This window comes from Panthera pardus, unplaced genomic scaffold (assembly GCF_024362965.1).
Source record: "Panthera pardus isolate Hobbes unplaced genomic scaffold, ASM2436296v1 HiC_scaffold_2, whole genome shotgun sequence".
Classification (NCBI taxonomy): Eukaryota; Metazoa; Chordata; class Mammalia; order Carnivora; family Felidae; genus Panthera; species Panthera pardus.
In genome coordinates, this window is record NW_026526765.1 from 43,058,293 (window position 1) to 43,080,152 (window position 21,860).

Sequence of the window (21,860 nt, forward strand, 5' to 3'; positions counted from 1 at the left end):
TCAGATGGTGTGTACAATGGGTGTGATAATGCCAGCCACCTCATCAGGATGTTGTGAGGATCCAAGGAGAGATACAGGATGAGACTGAAACTTGTAGGCTGGAGGGTCCTTAAATAGGTAGGAAACAGGTACAGTAGTATACAGCAGAGCCGTGCTTTATCACCTCAGAGATGTTCACCAACTCCGCCCCACCAAATCCACACCCCCTACCCCATGCTGACAAGAAGTCCAGTGGGAGGAGTGTGCCGTCTAGGGCAGAATGAGCCAACTCCCTTTGGTGTCCCCATCTGTCACTGGGAACTTCCTCCCTGCTTGGGGGCATCCAGGGAAAACTTCGGAGGTGACCATGGCAACCTGACAAGGGGGTTGGGACTAAGAGGGTCTTTCCCTAAGCCCTTAATGATAATGATCAGTATTTTTGTCTTAACATTTTAAAATAGATAATACAACCATATGTTTCAGAAACCTAATCTTACATAGAAAGTAATACGCTAGAGCTTTACTCCCACCCCCGTGGCTGTGTACCCCACCCCGGTGGCCCCATTTCCTAACCGAGACCCACTTTGGTTAGTTTCCGGTGTATCCTTCCAGTATTTCTTTCTGGTAACTAACACTTCCTGAGCCCTTCCTCTCCTCCAGGGCATCTTCCAATACATGTAACATTCTTTTACACGAGTTATCTCATGTAACCCTCACAACAACCCCCTAACTCTAGTGCTGGTATTATACCCCCATTTTACAGAGGAGGAAACCGAAGCCCGAAGGCTTCCAGTTGCTTCCGCGGCTGAAATAACTTGCCCAAGTTCATTCAGTAGTAAGTAAAGGGGTCTGTCTCCAGAGCGAGCGTTCTTCACCACCGCTCACCTGCCTCCCCTTTTGAGCGCAGGGACAGGCAGCATGGGCTGAGAGCCGGGACCCCTGCGTTTTACTGCAGGCCCTATTCCCCTGACTTGGGGGCCTGGCTTCCCGACTGTGTGCAGTGGACAACCCAGACTCGGTCCCTCCCGAAACCCCGGTCTAGAGGACCCCAGCACTAACGCCTGCCCCCGCCCTCTCTGCTCTCTCCCCAGGACCGCCGGGAGAGCCTGCCCACCTCCCCGCCCTGGACGCCGGGCGCCTCCCGGCCCCCCAGCAGCCTGGACGGCTGGGTGAGCCCGGGGCCGTGGGAGCCGGGCCGCGGGAGCAGCATGAGCAGCCCCCCGCCGCTCCCGCCGCCGCCGCCCATGTCTCCCTCGTGGAGCGAGCGCTCGGTGTCCCCGCTGCGACCTGAGACAGAGGCGCGGCCTCCCAGCCGCCAGCTGCAGGCCCTCCTGGCGCGAAACATCATCAACGCGGCCCGGCGCAAGAGCGCCTCCCCGCGGCCGGCGGGAGCCGAGAGCCTGCGGCCCTTTTCCCCGCCCGGGGCGCAGCCGCCGCCGCCACCGCCACCGCCGCCACCGCCGCCGCCGCCGCCGCGCCTGCGCTCGCCGAAGCCCGCCCGGCCCGGCCCCGTCGCCGCCCCCGGGGCCACGTTCTCCCCGATCCCGCGGAGCCCGCTGTCCGCCGGGCCCTCGCCGTGCGCCAGTCCCCGGAGCCCGTTGCCGGCGCCGCCCAGGCCCTTCCCCTCCCGCCGCTCGCCCACAGACTCCGATGTGTCCCTCGACTCCGAGGACTCCGGCGCTAAGTCGCCCGGCATCCTCGGCTACAACATCTGTCCCCGCGGGTGGACCGGCAGCCTGAGGCTCAAGCGTGGCAGCCTCCCCTCCGAGGCCTCCTGCACCACCTAAAGCCTCCCCCGCTCCCGCTCCATCCCCACCCCGGGAGGGCTGAGCCAGAAGAAGAGTTGTGGGGCTTGGCAGCTCCTGGCACCACATCCCCAGGAGGCCTGGCCTCTTTGGACAAGGGGTCAGGGGAGTAGAGCTCTGGGCCTGGGGCTGGGGTAGTGATCCAAGTTTGGGTTCTGGCCCTTATTCGAATCAGTCATTGTGTGACCCTGGGCAAGACCCTTGCTCTGTCCGATCCTGGGCTTTCCCATCTGTTTAGTGGGCCTTTGGCCAAGGCGATCTTCACAGGTCTAGATTCCCCCTCCCCTCCCATCAGCACACACACACAGACACACACGTGCCTTGGAAGAGGTAGGGTGTTGTGCATGTGGACCCCTGGGCTTGCTGCATGCAGTCCGGGGCTCCCTATTCCTCCCTCCCTTCCTGCCTCTGCTCTCTGGAGTCTGGCAAACGAGGGGTGTGTTCAGAAGATCCTAGGCCTAAGTTCCCTGTCCAGGCCCTGGCTTGACCATCCGCCTCCCTGGCACCAAGTCCCAGGCAGGAGCAGCTGTTTTCCATCCCTTCCCAGACAAGCTCTATTTTTACCATGGTGACCTTTAGAGAGGTCTCCCAGGCCAGCTCAAGGTGCCCGGCCGGGCCCCTCTGGAGACAAGAGATGGGAAGATCCCTCCTCCCAGATCCCTCTCATGCTTTCCCCACCTCAGCTCAGACTGCCTGGGCATCTTACCTGCTGCCAGAGAGGAGAGCTGTAAGGGGATGACTTCTATCCCCAGCCCCAGGACTTGGGCGTCCAGGCATGCTACAGGTGCCTCCAGCCCATCTGTCTTTTCTGGGCCCTTCCATGGAAAGTTCTGGGCTAAAATCTGAGCTGGGGAGAGAAGAGTTGATATAGAGCTATCCACTACCCTGTGGTTTTACCTGATGGCCCTGAGTTTGAGGTTGCCCACTTGGAAAGAGGGAGGCAAGAGTTCCTTGTTATAGGAGGTATTCAAGCAGGAGCCAGGATGCATAGAGGAGATTCTAGTAGGAAGGGGATTGGCTCAGATGACCTCTGAGGGCTCTCCCAGTCCTGAAATGCATTCCATGGTGTTAGGAAGGGAAGGAGATTGGCGGCAGAGGATTGGCTAGGCAGCATTTGGGGGCAGATGAGAACGGGTGGGTGAGTGAAGGGTTAGACTAGAGTCTGCCTGTGTTTCTGGCTCCTTAGGAAATACCGCATGCTTCAGTTTTAGGCCCCAGTATGCATATCCTGCCCAGATAATGGGCACCGCTTTGCCCCATCTCTTTCCCACTACACTCTGGCCTAGCTAGTGCCCGATGCCCAGTGACCTCGAGAAGCCTGGCTGCAGGCCCTGGCCTGACCCTCAAACCTTGGTGGTTCTCATTCCAATCCCCAGGAGGGTCAGGGCATGGGAGAAATGTGGTTGAATTCTATAGTTTCAGCCTCAGGATACTAAGAGCAGGGGAGCATAGGGGGTGGGGCTTGGAATGGGCTGAGGATCAAAGAGATGCAGGTGAAAGGACACCAGGATGTGGCTAAAGGTGAGGGAGTGAGTGTGATTTGGGGTTAGAGGTAGACTTACCCACGCATCAGATGATGTTAGACCTGGAACCCCTAAGTGAGGCTAGGGAAAGCTGGGCCACAGTGGGAGAGAGTTGGGAGGGGGGCTTTGGAATAAAGGAGTGATCCCAGAGGGTGCCTAGGGCCTAAGGATTGGGAACATAGGCCCTGACAGTGGGAAGGTAAAAGGGTGCTCCTGCTTGGTCAATGATGAGTGACCACATTTACCAAAGTCCCCATCTGTTTCAGGGTTCCTTGTAGCATGGGAGACTGGGGCTAAGGGCCTCTTTCAGAGAAAAGACACTATTGGGCCCCTGGCTGATGCCAAAGCATAGCAAATCCACTTCTGCCTGCATTTCCCCCAAAGAACCAGCAGGAGGCAGCCTTGAGAAGCTTCAGTTCTCCCGGCTGTTCTCTCCCTGTCACTGCCTTCTCCCAGCCCCTATCCTCTCTAACCCACTAGAGACTGCCTGTGTTCTGCCTCTTGCCTCCTGTAGAATTCATCTCTGGCCCTCAATAAATGCTTCCTGTATGCTTCTGCCTCCTGTGTCATTTTCGGCTGTGTCTAAAGCCCCTCCCTTCTCCCCATGGAACAGTCCAAGGGGCTCTGGGTGGATGAGAATGTTTGATACAGGTGGGACGGGAGCTCGGGGAGTAGCGGCCATGAAGAGAGATGGGGAACAATGGAAAAACTCCAGGCCATAGATGAAGTCCCAGGGTTGAAATCTTGATCCTGTCATCTACTAGCTGGGTGACCCTGCATAAGGCCACTCCTTATCCAGCCTCAGCTTCCCTGTGTGTGCAGAATGAGCTGGGCTAGGTGATGTTTCAGGGTGGTATTTCCCAGGCCCTCACCACAAGACACTGTCACTGAAGCAGGCAGGGCCAAACCAGGTCAGGGGCCAGTGCTCCGGGGCTGTTTCTTCATGGCAGGTTGGGGCTCCATGCAGGGAGAGAAGCCCCTACAAGAGATCCCATGTGAGTCCAGATAACCCTAGTGAGCTCAAGACCCAGGTTATCTGGAGTGCTTCTCACCTGAGGGGGGTGTCCTTTGTCTAGAGAAGGGGATTGTGGCCCCACTCCCAGGTGAGGCCGAGCCTGCCCTGGGAACATCCCTCTCCTTCCTCTCTAGGAGCTCCCAGCGGAGGCTGGATGCAGGATCCTAAGGGGCAGAACGTGGACCTCCTGCGGGCCACAGCAGAGCCCAGGCTTCTTCCTATGAGTGTGTCAGAAATACACCCTCTGGGTAGCTCAGTCGGTTAAGCGTCCGACTTCGGCTCAGGTCATGATCTCGCGGTTTGTGAGTTCGAGCCCCGCGTTGGGCTCTGTGCTGACAGCTCAGAGCCTGGAGTCTGCTTCAGATTCTGTGTCTCCTTCTCTCTCTGCCCCTCCCCGACTTGTGCCCTGTCTCTCTCTATCAGAAATAAATGTAAAAAAAAAAACGCACCCTTGGATAGTCTGTCCCAGCACATGGGTACAGGTGCTGGCCACCCCGGGGCCCAGCACATCCTTGCCGGTCCCACCCTTCCCTGCAAATGACCCAATCTTTATCTTCAGCTGGAGCCCCTCCTGGGCGCAGTCTCCTACTGGTGATTCCCATTCCTGACACCTCAAATCAAGTTTATCCCAAACTGAGCTGAGCATCTGTCGCCACCCCAATCTGTTCCCCTTTTACCTTTCCGAGTCACTCAAGCCAGAGTGGCGTTTTCCTCGCTCCCCACATCCAGTCTCTTAGCAGGACCTGATGATTCCCCAGATACCCCTCAGGTCCTTCTCCTCTCCGTGGGCTCTGTTCCTACCCCTGTGCAGCCTCCCCATCTCCCACCTGAGCACAGTAAAATCTTCCCGCCTCCAGTCTGGCCCCCTGCCCACCTGGCAGCCAGAGATATATTTGGAAAATGCCAATCTGACCGCGGCATTCCACTGTTTCAAATTCTTCAACAGCCCTTTATAAAGCACATCTTCCTTTTGAAAAGCCTGCTGTGATCTGGCCCACCTGTCCGCTTCATCTCTCAGCCCCACCCTACCCATCTCTCAACGCTGGGGGCAAGTTCTGGCTCTGCTTGAAGACCCCTGACACTGTTATACACAATGTGGCCTCCGCCTGCAATGCCCGTGCCCCTCTGCCCACTGAACTCCCACTGGCCTTCCAGGCCCAGATCAAATGTCTCCTCTGGGAAGTGCCTTCCCCACCCCTCCACCCCCAGGCCAAGCTGGTGGCACCCTCCCCTGGGTACTCCCAGAGCACTTCCCATCATGCAGCGCAAAGGCTTGTTTACGGGTCTGACTTGGGCCTGGCTGAGCTCCTTGAGGACAGAGCCCTGCCATATTTATCTGCACTCCATAGAGAGAGACTTAGAGAATGTGAGAAGGTGGAGGGAGGGAGAGAAGGGAGGGAGGGAGCAGAAGGAGGAAAGAAAGGCAGGAAAGAAAAAAGGAAAGAAGAAATGAACAAGTCAAGCAAAGATATCAGGGGAGAATTCATTCATTCAAGCATCCATCCATCCATTCATTCATTCAACAAATATCTATTGAATTCCTATCAGGCTCCGTTCTAGGCACTGAAGATACAATTAGCAAGCTCAAGTGACTGGCAACTGACTCTCAGCATTTCCAGGTGACTTTGGTGTGTGCATATGTGTGTGTGTGTGTGTGCAAGCCCTTCTGTCTGCAAGGGCCTGCTGCCGGGGCACCTGTCTTCCCTGGGGCCTGGTGCTTTTAGCATCTGTCCCTGGATCCTGTTGCAGCCCGAAATAAGGCTGTGAGCCACGACAAGGCAGAAACGATTCTTGATTCTTCTCAGCTGAGGCCAGAGCCGGCTGCAAGGGCACACCCGGCTCGGACTGGACCGAGGACCACTAACACCTACATGACTACTCAGCTCTCAGCTTCCCGACAGAGGTGCTAATCTTGAGAGTCTGACCCTCCCTCCTGCACACTTCGGTTCCATCTCTCAGGTACCAGGATCTTAGGGGAGCTCGAGGAGCTTCGGGGCGTAGGCAGAGAGCATGAGCCCTGGCCCCCAAGCAGAGGAAGGGCCCTGCGGAGGGGCTGGGGAACCGGGGGCCTCAAGGAAGCTCAGTGCCTGAGTTGGGAGCGGAGGGATTCTAAGCTCTAGGCCACTTTAGGTTGAATGAGGAGGGGTGGCTGGGATTCGAGGTGGGCATAGGTGACGGCTCTGCACAGCATTTCAAGATCTTTAGGCTGTGGAAGGGAGCAGCGTCCGTGTCTGTAAGATGAGAGCCCTTCCCAATGTCCGTGCCTGTCTGTAAGGGGAGTGTTTATCAAGAAACAGACCCGTGCACTGTAGACTCCTGAGTGGTCACGGTCAGAGCACTCTCCCCTAACTCATGGCCCTCCCCCCAAAAGCCTGTAGACATGCTCATGTGTGACACAGTTTGTGGGGCAGGGGGGGCGGTTATGGATGCCCCAAAGTCTATCTGTGGATCCCATGATCTAGCCCACCCTCCTTATGTAATAAGGGCACATAAGAGGAACTGAGGCACAGAGTTGGAGAGCTACTCGCACACAGTTACAGAGGAAGTCAGGGGCATGGATTGGACTCCAGGTTGCCCAGTTCAGTGCCCACTGACCAGGGGCCATGTGTGAGTGTGGGGTATAGATAGAGGCAGACTTTTTTCCAAAGGAAGGAGTGTAGAAAAACCTGGAAGCAAAGCACAGGGGTGGGTAGTGTGTCAGGGGCCTCAAGGGCTCTGCCTTCTCTCCTGGGGGCAAATCAGGGAATCTGGACTTGGAGCCTGCAGGGATCCTCTGGGGCTCTAGATCTCTTTTTGTTTGTAAATCTCCTCCAAGATCCCTGGAAAGTCCCATGAGATGCAAACTGGTGGGGGGGGGGGGGAGATGGAGGAGGAAAGAGAGAAGGGGTGAGGCAGAAGAGAGCCCCCTGTAAGTCAGCTGAGGGATGGGGCATAGGGAAGGGGGGCAATGGGTCTCTCAGCTTCCTTGGACCAGCCTGTGCCCTCAAGCCTCCGAGCCAAGTATTGGGGATAAAAGGACAGGACCAGCCTTGTAGACCCCAGACTGACAACCCATCCATACCCCCCTCTCCCTGACTTAAACTTCCATCTTCTTTCAGCCTCTGATTAGAAGCTCATCTGAGTGGATGACAGTGGTCTGAGACCCCCACCTCCCCTACCCCTCATGTCCCAGAGATCAGCCCCTAAAGAAAGAGTGCCTCCCTGACAACCTGTGAAGCACATTGTGTGGCCTCTCACACCTCCCTTGCCTTCCCTGGACCTCAGTCTCCTCCTCTGTACACAGAGGCCCCAAAGCCCTTTCCAGCTCAGACAGCCCTTCCTTGAGACTAGGGTGGACCAAGGCGGTTCAGGGCTGAGGCTGGGTGGACCAGGGACTGAGAGGAGGTCTGGCAGGGACTAAGAGGAGGTCTGGGGGTGGATGGAGGAGGGCTGGCCCATTTGCAGGCATCTCTCTTCCACAGGATGATCCCTAAGGAGCAGAAGGGGCCCGTGATGGCTGCCATGGGGGACCTCACTGGACCAGGTAAGGTGGACTCAGCCCTTGTGGGTTCCTCTGACCCCATCCTTTCCTGGTCCCAAAGGGCAGCCACGCAGGCCTATTGGCCCGAGGCCCGGGCAAACAGGTGTGAGTTCCAGGCCAGCCCTGAGGGAGTGCCTGTGGAATCTGCCACTTGGGCTGGGAAGTTTCCCGAAGCATTGGGAGGGGCCTTGCCCTGACACCCACACACCCAGGAGCTGAGATTGAATGCCCTAGACTGGGCCCTGGGCCCAACTAAGTCCTTACCTCAGCCCCGAGTTGAGCACTGAGGGCTCTGGTCCCAGATCCAGCCTAACCGTGGCCCCAAGCTCCCCGTACACTTGCCCTTGCTTCCTGTAACTGTGGGTCTCACCGAGCCCCTGTGGCAAGAGACAAGGTGGCGGGGAGAGTAAGGCAGGCTGGCAAGAGCAGGCTCCCCAGGGTGACTCAGACCATTTCACTTAAAAGCCAGCTCACTCAATGAAGAAATCATCTAAAACACATGTGTATCACCATAGAAGACCCCTTCTGGAACTCTCCGCGTAATTCTGGAGTCTGTTCATTTGGCCTACGTCAGGGCATTTCAAGTATTTAAAAAAATGAATTCAGCCAAGTCCTAGCTCTCAGGCTTTAGTGTGAATGATAGTGAAGTGGTGTTGCGGGTTCAAAATGCAGAGTCCCAGCCCCTTCCCCCAGGGATTCTGATTCAGTGGACCTGGAGGGGGGCCACACATTCACCTTTCAGGCAAGTGTCCTGGTGCACGCGGACAGTGAACCGAGCTCCGGTAAACCCTCATCAATCGACACCACTGCGGTTTTGCCCCGTGCAGGGTTCTAAGAAGTATTTAATCATGTTGAATGACTTTTTTTTTTTTTAACGTTCTACTTATTTTTGAGAGACACAGAGAGACAGAGCGCGAGCAGGGGAGGGGCAGACGGAGGGAGACACAGCATCCAAAGTAGGTTCCAGGCTCAGAGCTGTCAGCACAGAGCCCACCATGGGGCTCGAACTCACAAACTGTGAGATCATGACCTGAGCTGAAATCAAACGCTTAGCCAACTGAGCCACCCAGGCTCCCCTAACCATGTTGTATGACTTTATATGTGAGTGGTCCTAACCTGTTTTGTGTGTTCTTGCCTCCTTTTGTTGGCATCAAGTTTTTCTTTTTTTTAACTTCATGATTTCAAGTGCTAAAATATGCCAACTTGGTGAGGTATTGATGCTCTAACTAGAAGAACCAGGCAATGCTTTATCTTCCCCTTTGTCTAAGTAGTTGCGGCCCCCCCAAATGTGGACACATGTCATTTATGCCAGACTGGAAATGTATATGTTGTTGACTATCGCTAGGGTATTAACGCAAGACAATTCTGAAACCAAAGAAAAGTAGAAAGAAAAAAAAAAATCTCATAGTCTCACCATCAGAAGACAGCACTGTAAGGTGATGATGATGAAAACACTTACCATTATTATGTACTGACTCTGCATCAGATCCAGTGCTAAGGGCTTTTATGCTCTATGTTATACACATAAACAACAACTCTGTAAGTTAGATGTTATTGTCCCTGTTTTGTAGATGAGAACACCGAGGTTCAGAGGAGCTAGGTGATCATGGATGTAGTAGTCAGTAGAGCTGAGATTTGACTCCAGATCTCCGTCTCCAGAGCCCTCTTCCTTACTACATGGTTGTACAAATAATACATCCATTTTATAAGATATTCAGACAAAACAGACATGAATGACTTTGAAAGTGAAAGTTCCTCGTAATGGGACCATCTGGAGATAACCACTGTTAGCATAATTGTGTAAATCCATTTTCCGTTCATATACAAACGTATTTATATAAACGCAAATACATGTGGGCTAAGTACTATACGCTGGGTTCTTTAGCTTGCTTTTTTTTTTTTCCACTAGCAGCGTTCCAGAAACTTCTTTCCCTTCTGCTATGATTTCTCTCTCCATCCCCTCCCCCTGCTCCCCCAGCACATAATATATTCAGCATATTGGTACACACACACCTTACTGGCAGTCGTGAATGCTCATCTCAGGTTGGACCCTTAGGAACAGAGTTGAAGATTCTCAAGCAAGTGACTTACTGAGGTTGGACTCTCAGGAGGAGGGAAATGACAGGAGGGGGATAGGGTGGGGGAAATTGCTAAGCCAGGATATGGGCTCATCTGTAGCCCAGGTTCAGTCTGACCTTGTGGGGGCTCCAGGCCCCCAGAGTCCACAGAATTCACCCTGCCTTCAGCGAGGGGGCTGTGAGCACTTCTGCTCAGCCAGGCAGCTCTCTGCAGAAGGGGCCAGTTGTGACACAGAGCCACTGATAAAGGACATCTGGGCAGCACCCCCACAACACTGATGCCCGGTTTTCACAATCTGAACCCTCACTGCCATAAACATCCTTGTATACATAACTTCAGGCATGCTTATTCAACTTTTCTCCCTAAGAATGAGAGCCTAGAAATAGAATTGTTTCCTTAAATAGATTTTATCTGTAACTTTTTTTTTTTTTACTGTCGAGGTCAATTCATCTGGATAATATTTGACAGTATGATGCCAGGGGACTTTTTATTATATATTTCGGTATAAATAGTCTTTCATGCTTTTAAGTATGCAGTACCTTTTCTCGTTAAAAATTAGTGTGATTTCCAGCCCTCCTCTTCCTATGTCCTGTATGTAGTCACTACTAATATTTGGCACGTCTCCATGCAGATTTTTCAATGTGTGGATCAACAGTACTTATTTTTTAAAATATGAGTGCAATCCTAGAATACAGATTCTTCTGAAACTTGCTTTTTTGCCTCTCTTACCCTACAATGGATCTCTTTCTGTTCCTAACATGTAAAAGGTGCGCTCTCTTTATTTGCTGAAAGAATGAAAAAAATCATCAGCCTCCTTTTTTAAAAAGGCTGTTTGGATCCCATCGAGTGGAATGAATCACAGCACCTGCCTTGGCCTCGATGCCGCCTGGTGGCCACATCAGGCCTGTCTCCCCGTCCGGTACTATTCTCTTACACAACGTTGGCAACCTCTCTCCCCAAACTCCCAATGCCTCCTCCCCTATCCTCGTTCCCAACTGATGACCTTGCTTCCTATTGCACTGAGAATTACGGAACCAAAAGGGAACCTCTGTTCGGCGTTCCCTGTTTTTCTTCCCCATGTGGTGGCTGACCTCTCCGTGCACGTGTCTGAAGCTACCCCTTCCAGTTGGGCACCAGATACCCTCCCTGCCCCTCTCTCCTGCCCAAGGACATTCTTCCATTCTGCCCTCTCTCTACTGCATTGTCAAAATTTCCCATCAGCCACAAAGCATGCTTTTACTTCTCCCTCTTAAAAACAGACAAACACCTCTTGACTCTACAGATGCCTCGGGTCCTGTAGAGCATAACTCCTCAACGTTGTTGTCTATACTTTCTCCCCTCCTCGCTCGCTGTCTTCAACATTTTATTAAGCTCATTTCCAAACACACAAAAATAAAGAGTGCAAATCTCCGTGGCCCTCCTTTCATTCCTAGAGTCCAAAGCAAAACCCAAAGAGCCTGTCATTTCATCAGGCTCAGGAGGCATCCAAAATAATGAAAAGAGGGGGGTCTGGGTGTCTTAGTTGAGCATCTGACTCTTGATTTCAGCTCAGGTCATGATCCCAGGGTGGTGGGATTGAGCCCCACATTGGGCTTTGTGCTGAGTGTAGAGTCTGCTTGAGATTCTCCCTCTCTCTCTCTGTCTCTCTCTCTCAAGTTGTTAGCAACTTTGGCTTGGTAACCAGTGCCAGCATCAACTTTCTTCAGTTTTCTAGTTTGTTTTAATGAGCATCCAAAGAAGGACCACTGTTTATTTGGTGGCCGCGTCTCTTAAATCTCTTTTAATCTACACCCTACCCCCCGCCCTCCCGGCCCTGTCTTCTTCTATTTTTTTCCCCATGTCATTCACTCCTTTGAAGAACCCAGGCCAGCTGCCCTATAAAATGTCCCACATCCTAGATTTGGTTCATTGCTTGCTCGTGGTGTGGCTATAATGTTCCCCTGTCCATTTTCTCGTAACACTTTCCAGTAAGATTTTCACACCCAAATACTCCATGGAAACTACTCTTGTGAGGGTGACCAATAATAACCCCATGACAGTAAAGAGGACGGCCAGTATTCGGCCTTCCTCCTCCTCACTAAGCAGAAGCATGTGGCTTCGTGATCAACCCATCTTCCCCGAAACACTTTCATCACTTGGTTTCCAGGGCCCCACACTCTGGATTTCCTCCTGCTTCACCAGGCTCCCCTTCCCAGGCTCCGTGGCTGATTCCTCACCTCCTCCGTCTGAATGCGGCAGGCCTGGAACTCAGGCTTGGGATCTTTTTACCCATTCTCACATCCCCAGTGATCTCATCCAGCCTTCCGGCTCTACATACCGTTTATAGAGCTGGAACACGAACCTCCGTGTATCGGATTTTAGAGATGGACAACTCTGGCCACGCTGTCCCCCCCGTATCCCTTTCCTGTCAGTGCCCTCACCACTCTGTCACTCCTTGCCTCCAAAAGCCTTCCCTTGTTGGGAAGGGTGTAACAGTGTTTGTTGGGCTCTGAAACCATTAAGGATAGCCTGGAAACCCTCTCCATGGCTACGACGACTCATCCTAACTTTGAGAAAAAAAGTAAATGTAATAGTCTTCATCAAACAACAAAGACAATGACAGATACCGTTTGTAGGCCCACGATGCCCCAATTTGTATCTCAGGTCAGTTTGTCCCGTGAGCACTAGGCTCACATATCTGGTGCCCTCCTCGGCTTCTCCGTTTGGGTGTCGTCGAGGTTCTTCAAACCTTATATGCCCAATTCTGCAGACAATTAAGGGGATTTAAATATGGATTAGGGATTGTGTGAAATAAAAATGTGTTCACTCGCGCAGGTGGCGATCTCTTACTATTATTTAAATTCAAGTTAGTTAACATACAGTCTTGGTTTCGGGAGTAGAACCCGGTGACTCATCTCTAACATGTGACACCCAATGCTAACCCCAAAAAGTGCCCTCTTTAATGCCCATCACCCATTTAAGCCATCCCCCTCCCCCCTCCCCTCCTGCAACTTCAGTTTGTTCTCTGTATTTAAGGGTCTCTTATGGTCTGCCTCCCTCTCTGTTTTTATCTTATGTTTGCTTCCCTTCCCCTATGTTCATCTGTTGTGTTTCTTAAATTCCACATATGAGTGAAATCATGATATTTATCTCCCTCTGACTGACCTATTTCGTTTAGCATAATACATTCTAGTTCCATCCACACCATTGCAAATGGCAAGATTTCTTTCTTTTTGATCGCTGAGTAATATTTCATTGTATTCCAATATACCACATCTTCTTTATCCATTCATTAGTTGATGGACATTAGGACTCTTTCCATACTTTGGCTATTGTTGCGAGTGCTGCTATAAACATGGGGGTGCATGTGCCCCTTCGAATCAGCATTTTTGTATCCTTTGGATAAATGCCTAGTAGTGCAATTGCTGGGTCGTAGGGTAGTTCTATTTTTAGTTTTTTGAGGAACCTCCATACTGTTTTCCAGAGTGGCTGCACCAGCTTGCATTCCCACTAACAATGCAAAAGAGATCCTCTCTCTCCGCATCCTCGCCAACATCTGTTGTTGCCTGGATTGTTCGTGTGAGCCATTCTGACAGGTGTGAGGTGATATCTCATTACCGTTTTGATTTGTGTTCCCCTGATCATGAGTGAGGCTGAGTATCTTTTCACGTGTGTACAGGTGGAGATCTTCAACTGATAAAACCAAGTCACAAAGCTTGTATAACTATGACTTCATTTTGGCTGAAAACTCATACATGAATAGGTAGTCTTTAAAAAAAGATATGAACGGACACACACCAAGGTGTTAAAAGTGGACATCTCCAGGTGATAGAAATGACATTTTTCTCTTTCCCCTTTATATCTGTATTTCCTAACTTTCTTCAATGCACATATATGCTATTTTTATAATAATAAAAGGCTATTTTAAAACTGAACGAACAGACGTCTAACACTGAACTCCTGATCTTGCCCCCTCTCACCCTCCTCCTGCCCTCCCCACCTCAGTGAGCGGCTGTGCCTTCCTGCCAGTGGCTCAGGCCGGAAAGTACCCCTCCTCCCCTCGCATGGCTCACACCCATGGCTTACCGTTAGGAGATATCTACAATCTGACCATGTCTCACGGCTCCCACCACTGTGGGCAAAGAGCTGCCGAGGACATCCGTGGAAAAAATACAAATGGCCAGAGAACATCTGGAAGAACTCAGTTTCACTGGGTGTCAAACACATGCACATTAAACTCTGCGAGCTCATTTCTGCCCCCCAGGCGGGCTAAGATTCCGCGGCATGGTACTGGAGCTGCTCAGAGGAGGTCACTTGGAGGCTGGCAGTCCCGAGTGCCCTGAGGGTTTGGTGGTAAGAGCTCCCTCTGGCCTCTCTGAGCAGTCCCTTTGCTGGACCTGGGCAAGAAGCTGAGTGTGCCCCAGGACTTGATGATGGAGGAGCTCTCGCTACGCAACAACAGAGGATCCCTCCTCTTCCAGAAGAGACAGCGCCGGGTACAGAGGTTCACCTTTGAATTTCCAGCCAGCCAGAGGGCGGTGAGTTAGCCCCCACCGTGCTTACCGGGGAACTGAGGCTCGGTGAGCTTAGAGCCAAGCCTAGAGCCAAGCAGCGAGTCAGATGAAGACCTCTGGCCCCCGGGGAGCCCCTGCAGCTCCAGCTGGAAAGGCTGTGACGTTCCCATCGGCTCGAGCCCCTGACTTGCCGTGTGATCCTAGAAAAGCGTTACCTCTTTAGGTGCCTCTCCGTAGACGCAAAACGGAGAGTGGACCGGGCAGGGCGAGCTGTGGGGTGAGGAGGGCACTCTGGCTCCTACAAAAAGTGCTCTGGGCTGAATTGGCAGTGAGCAGGATTTAGATGAGACTTGGGCTTGACCTCAGAGAGAGAACACAGAGAGAGAGAACGGAGAGAGAACCTAAGAGAGAGAACTCCTTCTCTTCCTGCCTCTAGAAGAAGGAAAAGGCCAGAAAACAGTCTGCTGGTAGAGACAAGAACGGCTTATCCTCAGGCTTCAAAGAGTCCGCAGGTAGTTTCAGTCACTCGGGGACATTCCACTCATACGCCACTCCATTTCTGGACTAGACAGGGGGTGACTGAGAGGGGACGATGTGGCAGGATGCACAAGAGTAAAGACGACAAAACACCTACCTTCGCGAGGTGCCTGAGACAGCGCTAGCCACACACTTCACATGTATCATCTCATTTTATGCTCATAGGGCCCTGTGAGCTGATATTATCATCAGTACTTCCATCTCACAGACAAGGAAACAGACTCAGGAAGGTTATCTGGCCAGGGTCAATATTAGAATAGCATCTAACATATAGAGCCCATCTCCCTGTCCCTGGCACCGAGTTTAGCGTTCTTTGCTATTAACTCATCCCCCCTACCCCGCATCCCCGGGATGTGGGCGCTAAGATTATGCGCCCCTCCCTTTTTCGGTGTTGGGACAACCCTGGATCCTTGCCCCACTGAGCCTCCCTGTGGTCTATTTGTGCCCACAGCTGGTGGACCGAAGCGCCAAGGGGAAGGTGACGGGAACAGCGGGAACAGCGGAGGCCGGCCCCCTTCATGCCCAGGGGAAGGTGAGCGTGGAGGGAGCCCTGGGAAAATGGGGGAGTTCGGGGGAAGGAGCCAGGCAGCTCGGGCCAGCCTCTGAGCGCCCGCTCCTGTGCCCAGGTTGCCAACGGCCCTGAGGGGCAGAGCTGCAGCTCTGAGCTCCACATCTTCCGGGCCACGCCTGGGGGCCCCGAGGTGGCCCAGCCCTCAGCCTTCCCTGCGGAACGCCCCCGCAGCCCCAGCGCCCTGGCGCCAGGTGAGTTCAGCCCCGGGTCCTGGGACCAGGGCTGGGGGACCCAAGCGTGGCAGTGCTCCAGGGTGGGGCAGGGACAGTGCCCAGAGGGCTGTCTAGTCCACCTCCCTGACCCCCCACGCCCCTCCACAGATCTAACACAAGCCCAGGGAGGCACAGCAACGTCCCCAAGGTCACAAAGCCAGCCAGAGTCTACGCCCCGACTCGAGATGCCGGTCCTCCTTGCTTCCAGGGGTGGGGAAGCCTCCGTCCCCTTTGCTGGCGCAACTTTGGCATTACATCCCTCCCACTCCTCTACCCCAGCTCCAGACTTCCCTCCCCCAACCATATCCACCAGGTGGGCAGGCGTGGGGGCAGAGGGAGAAAAGCCCCCCGGGTGCCCCAGCCTGCCTGCCTCCCACACGCCCTGCTCCACCTCCAGGCTATGCCCAGCCGCTGAAGGGCGTCCCGCCGGAGAAGTTCAACCACACGGCCATCCCCAAGGGCTACCGCTGTCCTTGGCAGGAGTTCATCAGCTACCGGGACTACCAGAGCGATGGCAGAAGTCACACCCCCAGCCCTGCCGAGTTTCGAAATTTCAACAAGTAAGGATGGGTGGGCAGCTTGGGGAGAGGTCCCTAGGGGGTGCAGGTGCCTGGCACAACACAGTAGTGGCTGCATTTCCCAAGCCCTTGGACATGCCAAGCTCTATCTGAACACTTACACGTTGATTGAGCTCTTGCTAGAACTCGGTAGAACTCTTGCCTCAGCACATAGTAGGTCCGCAGTAAATGTACAGGGAGTGAATGGGTGAATGTGCCACACATCTCAGTTTCTGCACACAACAGGGTGGGGACGTGCCTCAATGTTTTCTATTTCGCCAGTGAAGAGACCCACTCAGGAACACCGACAACCTGCCCACAGTCACGAGGCAAGAAGCAGGGCTGGGATCCAAGTCTGGGTTAGTCTGACTCCAGAGCCCAGGGTCTTATTCTCCTGCACTCCTGGTGCCACCCCTTTGATGGATATCCTCCCTAGGTGGGGGCCCTGGATCTCATTACTCCTAGATCAGCTCAGCCTTTTCCTCATGTTCATCAATGGTCTGGAAGAGGTCTAGAAATGGCTTGAGGCTCTATCAGAGTGGGGGACGGCAGTGAAACGTTGGACAGCAGAGGTGAGAGCCACAAAAGAGTGGCTTGTACTATCCAGAGCATGGGGCCTCAACGTGGGCTTAAATGCAGACTCCTTGCTTAGCTGTGTGACCTTGGGCAAGTGACTTAACTTCTCTGAGCCTCCATTTCCCCGTCTGCATCATTACAGAATCTCTTCATAAGTTTGTTGTGAGGCTGGCATGAGAAGTCATAGGCAAAGTTTCTAGCAAGGAATAAGCTGTCAATAAACAGTAGCTATTGGTATTAGGAGTAGTAGTTACAGGCTGAAATGATGGTTGGAAAAGCTACTAGGGAGAACTGAAAGGGATAAACTTAGTGTGCTGACCTAGGGGCCCAAAGACAAATCATAGGAGTCAAGACAGGAGTCTGGCACTGGAGGAAGGCCTTGGGCTGGGGGATGCATTTCAACTGCAGTCGGCTTCTTCAGTCTGATGCTATTTCTGAAAAATGCTCCTCTGGCTTTGGCTGCATTAAAGTGAGAAAGGGGAGGGTCCACCGGAGGAGGCCAAGGTCCAGCTCTTCTGGCCCAGACCACATGCGGAGACCGTCTGACAACTGGGGGTGACCAGCACTGAAAAGAGACTGCTCAGAAGGGAGGTGCTTGCCCTCAAACAGCTGATAGCCAGGAGGGCCCCTACAGGAAGCATTGTGCCCAACAGGCACCGTGTGAGCCACGAGCCATTGGCAGACGTTCTGGGGTTTCTGCCAGGCGAGACTGCGTTCTCCCTCCTCCGGGGGCCCTCAGCTCCTGCCTGCCCAGCTATTTAAAACCCTCAGCAGACATTCAGTCCCGGGCGCTGGCTTCCAGGCTGGCCAAGTCGAGTCATAGCCCCATCTATCTCACACTGCAGCTATGACAGGCTGAAGCACATTCCCATCAGCAGAAGGAGGACCTTCGGGGGCCCTGAGCCCAGGCCCCGTCTGAGACAGAAGGGCCAAATGAGGCTAAGAAGGGGGGGAACAGCAGTGTTGGTGGCCAAGCTGTGCTCAGGATCCAGGGCTCTGGGCTTCTAGTCAAGGGCCGAATCGTGAGGACTGTGCAGCTTGGAAACTGCCCAGCCTGTTCCCACAGGGCCTGGCTGTTGCCGCCACAGCCGGGGTGGTCCGGGCAGAAATGCTATACTGGCTGGAACCCAGGCCCTGGCCTGCGGTCTGCCTTTCTACCCCCGGGGGGCAAACACTCCCCCATTCCCATTGGTCCCGGGCTTCGAGGAAAACACTACACAAGCAATGCTTTTTAACTTGTCTTAAAATGAAAAAAGTTTAAAAATAACATACTTATATTCTCTTAAATAAAGACACACACACACACACACACACACACACACACTACAAATAGAGGGCCTTTTGTTCACCATCCTCCAATCCCAGTTCCCTTCCCAAATGGAATACCGTTGTCAGGTTGGTGTGTGTTTTCAGATCATTTTCTACCAGCAGCTACATTCTGATAGGGGATGGGATTGTTTTATGTATAGTGGGCATTTTAATACTTTGTATTTCATCATGGAACTTGCTTGCCTTTTTGACTCAACAGTATGCTTTTGAAATCTATCCTACATAATACAAACAGATCTTTTCATGCCTTTTAAGCTGCTGTATGGTATTCCACCATGTGAATATACATTTGTCTTGTCCATTTCTCTGCCGTGGACATAGGGGCTGTTTCTGGTTTGTCACCAATCACTGCTTGTATCCGTTTGTCTGTGCACGTGCCTTCCTAAGCCGTATGCTCACACGTGCAATTGCTGGTTGACAGAGTTTGCACATGTTTAGGTGAAAAAGATCCTGCCAAATTGTCCTCCAAGGGAGCAGCACCAATTTACCCTCCAACCAGCAGTATCTAAGTGAAACTTTGCCCCCACCGCCTCATCAACTTTGCCCCCTTATCAAATTATTTCTTCCTACCAGTCTTATGGGTGACAAATGGTGTGTCTCTTTTATAAACTCCAAGCAGGCTCTGCACCGGCAGCTGGGACTTGAACTCACAAACCATGAGATCATGACCTGAGCTGAAATCAAGAGCCGGTTGCTTAACCAACTGAGCCAACCAGGGGCCCTTCTCAGTGCTCTTTCTAATCCTCTCTCCCCTCTCTAATTCTCCCCTGTTCTAAGGGGAGATGAGCAGAGCAAGGAAAAACCCCATTCCAGCTCTTTTGGCTTCTGGAGCTTAATACTTAAGGGGTACCTAGAGTTTTGTCTGGGACCAGCCAATTCTAGCTTTGAAAATTTCATTCCCATTCCCAAGCAACAAGCCATCCGCACTAGAAGGAGACTGGGGAATGGGCAGAGCCAGAGAAACCTGTTAAAGACAGTACAAAGCCTGGTATAGGTGGGGAAACGGAGGGAGGCACGGAGGGGGCCCCACATCGTGACCCGCATGTCAGTGCTCTGCCATCCCTCTCTCACACAGCCCACCTCTTCTGCTGCTCTTCTCTCCCCAGGACCCCGGTGCCCTTTGGAGGACCCCTGGTTGGGGAGACTGTTCCCAGGGCAGGCACCCCCTTCGTCCCGGAGCTCATCAGTGGCTTAGAACTCCTCCGTCTCAGACCCAGCTTCAACAGAGTGGCCCAGGGCTGGGTCCGCAACCTCCCTGAATCTGAGGACCTGTAGCCCCAGCCTGAATATTCAATTCCCTTATCTTGGTGTCCGGGTGACATCTTGGAGCCAAGACTTGGGGACAGTCCCTAAATGGGGTGTGTTTCCAAATTTCCCGGGGATGATGTTTTGAATACAGATTTCTGGCCTGCCCCAGACTTGCAGCATCAGAATCTCCTGAGTCGGGGAATCTCTATTAGTAACCAACACTCCCAGGAGACTCCAGTGAAACTCGTCCATGGTTTGTGTCTTTAGGAATCCAAGCCACCAATGAATTCACATCCATGCCACCACCCCTCCCTGCTCGTGTACTCCAGCTTACACTCCTCCGGCAACAGGGAGCTCACTAGCACCTGTTTACCTGTGGATAACTCTGATAACTAGAAAGCTTTTCCTTTTATTGAGATGCAGTTGGCCCTCATTCATGTGCTAAACATTTGCTACTTACCTACTATGCACTGGACACCCTGCCAGCCCCAGGGAGAGTGTGTGGCGAATAAGCCCAGGCCGTGGCCTAGAGGAAGAGAGGACAGTAGGGAAGATAGCTTTGGAAAGCAGTAAATCGTGTTAATTTTCCCTACAGTATACTAACTGGGGAATAAAGTGCCGTGAGGCAGAGGAGGGGGTCCCTACCCCTGGGTGTGGGGTGGGGTTCTGGGCCGCTTCTCAGAGACTTTGAGTGGGACCCCAGAGGAGGAGTAAGAGCCGTCACGGGAAGAGGGAGTGATGGGGAGGGCATTCCTGCCGAGTAAACCAGCACGTGCGAAGTGCGGAATTGTGCACAGGTGGAGGTGTTCTGGAGAAAGGAGAGGGCTGTGTTGGAGGGGTGAGGGCCACCGTAGGGCGCACTCTGCTAAGGAGATGGGGGTGGTTTTTAAGCTGGGGAGTGATGGGTCTTGCTAAGTGGGGCAAAGACTGGAGAGGACTGAGGCCGGGAGCCAGGAAGCCTACAGAGAACAAGGTCTGGACTAGGCAGGGGGCCATGGGGATGGAAAGAAGGGGCACGCCTCTGGCCACCTTCTAAGACAGGTGCAATGTGGGGCACCTATAAGAACTCCTTCTTTCTTTTCTCCTTCTGCTCACCATCCTGAGCAAGCCTCAGGGTAAGTCATGTCCTAGTTTCCAGCAGGGGTAGTTCAAGGGCTGTGCTCTAGGTCATTCGGAAAAGGAAAGAAAGGAGTGCCTCTCAGTTCAAGTGATGATGGGGAGGACAATGATGACGATGGTGCTGGTGGCTGCTTTTTATTGGGTGCCTCAGTGCTTGGGCTGGTAGTAGACTCTTCACATGTCCTATTTCTTATTTTCAGTACAACCCTGAGGAAAAGGTATGGTCCCATTTTACAGATGTGGATATCCAGGCTCAAAAGAAGCGGCTTGTTCAGGGACAGAGCTAAAATGGGAATCTGTCTAATTCTAGTGGCTCTCCCTTTTCACTGCACTGGGTGGCCAGGCCAACGCCCACTCACTCTGAAATCATCAAAGCATGGTGTCCCGCCTTAGGGTTTAGAGGTAAAAAGTGCACGCTGGGTAGTCAGACCAGATGAACTGCTACTGTTAGCTGTGTGAACTTGAACAAGCCATTTCTTATTGGTGAGGCTGTCTCTCCCCCCCTGTAACACGAGGGCAAGACCAAAAGCCCTGTGTAGGGTTGTTGCGAGCACAGTGATGGCCACATACCTAAGAAGCTCTCAGTCATTCTTAGATTCCGTGCAGCCCCTGCTCTTGACTGGAAGAGATGTTCTTGTAGCAGATGCAGCTTGAGAAGTTGTCTGCGAGAGACCATTGGGGTCGGTAAAGCTTAAGCCTGAAGGAAAGCCTCTGATCACTGCAGGGCTTCCCTCTGGACATGAATTACCTCCTCACCGCCCCCCCACCCCCCACCCCCACCCCGCCTCCTTCTGCCTCTTCCCTGACTCCCTCTCTTGGGGAGATGAGAAGGTGAGAAATCCAGCTAATTCCCAGGGTGCATGGGATAGTGGTTGCATTTTGTTCTGGACTTCTACTTCACCCCACACATTCTCAAGGGGCCAGCAGCCCATTAGACTTGCTTGTAATTAACGTGTTGTCTTGAGTTTGGGGGCTGCTGTTTAAAGCCATGTTTGCACGAGCTGAAAACCAACCATTAAAATGTCTGCCTCTGCTATGTCCTGGAGGGTGATGGCCGCCACCAGCTCCAGGAGAGGAGAGCCTAGCAGAGCCGGCTGCTCCCAAAAGCAAATTCTCACTCTTTCTTCTTCTGATAATATGACTTTCACTGATGTTGTTGAAAGAAGAAAGATAAGAAAGAAAGAAAGAAAGAAAGAAAGAAAGAAAGAAAGAAAGAAAAAGAAAGAAAGAAAGAAAGAGGAAGGAAGAGAAAGAAAGAAGGAAAGAAAGAAAGAGAAAGAAAGAAAGCTTTTTAAAT

General features: G+C 52.7%; 2 protein-coding genes across 5 annotated transcripts in view; both read left to right on the forward strand.

Moving 5' to 3' along the window:
- Positions 1–3,858, forward strand: part of SYNPO (synaptopodin) — a 68,019-nt gene extending 64,161 nt beyond the window's left edge. For all 3 annotated transcript variants that reach the window (XM_019464428.2, XM_019464429.2, XM_019464430.2), the window contains one exon: positions 1,071–3,858. In XM_019464428.2, coding sequence (XP_019319973.2) covers positions 1,071–1,766 — 696 coding nt within the window. In that variant the 3' untranslated portion in view covers positions 1,767–3,858. The remainder of the gene's footprint in view (positions 1–1,070) is intronic.
- Positions 3,859–5,682: 1,824 nt separating this feature from the next.
- On the forward strand, positions 5,683–21,595 carry MYOZ3 (myozenin 3). 2 transcript variants are annotated; one of them, XM_019464431.2, is made up of 8 exons: positions 5,683–5,941; positions 6,128–6,281; positions 7,784–7,845; positions 14,284–14,438; positions 15,403–15,483; positions 15,578–15,713; positions 16,132–16,294; positions 19,303–21,595. In XM_019464431.2, exons 3-8 carry the CDS (start codon positions 7,785–7,787, stop codon positions 19,469–19,471), a joined length of 765 nt encoding a protein of 254 aa, XP_019319976.2. In that variant the 5' UTR covers positions 5,683–5,941; positions 6,128–6,281; position 7,784; the 3' UTR covers positions 19,472–21,595. The 2 variants fall into 2 exon arrangements, with proteins under 2 accessions (XP_019319976.2, XP_053763014.1); XM_053907039.1 differs by lacking the exon at positions 5,683–5,941 and having other exon boundaries at positions 5,948–6,281.
- The last annotated feature ends 265 nt before the right edge of the window (positions 21,596–21,860 follow it).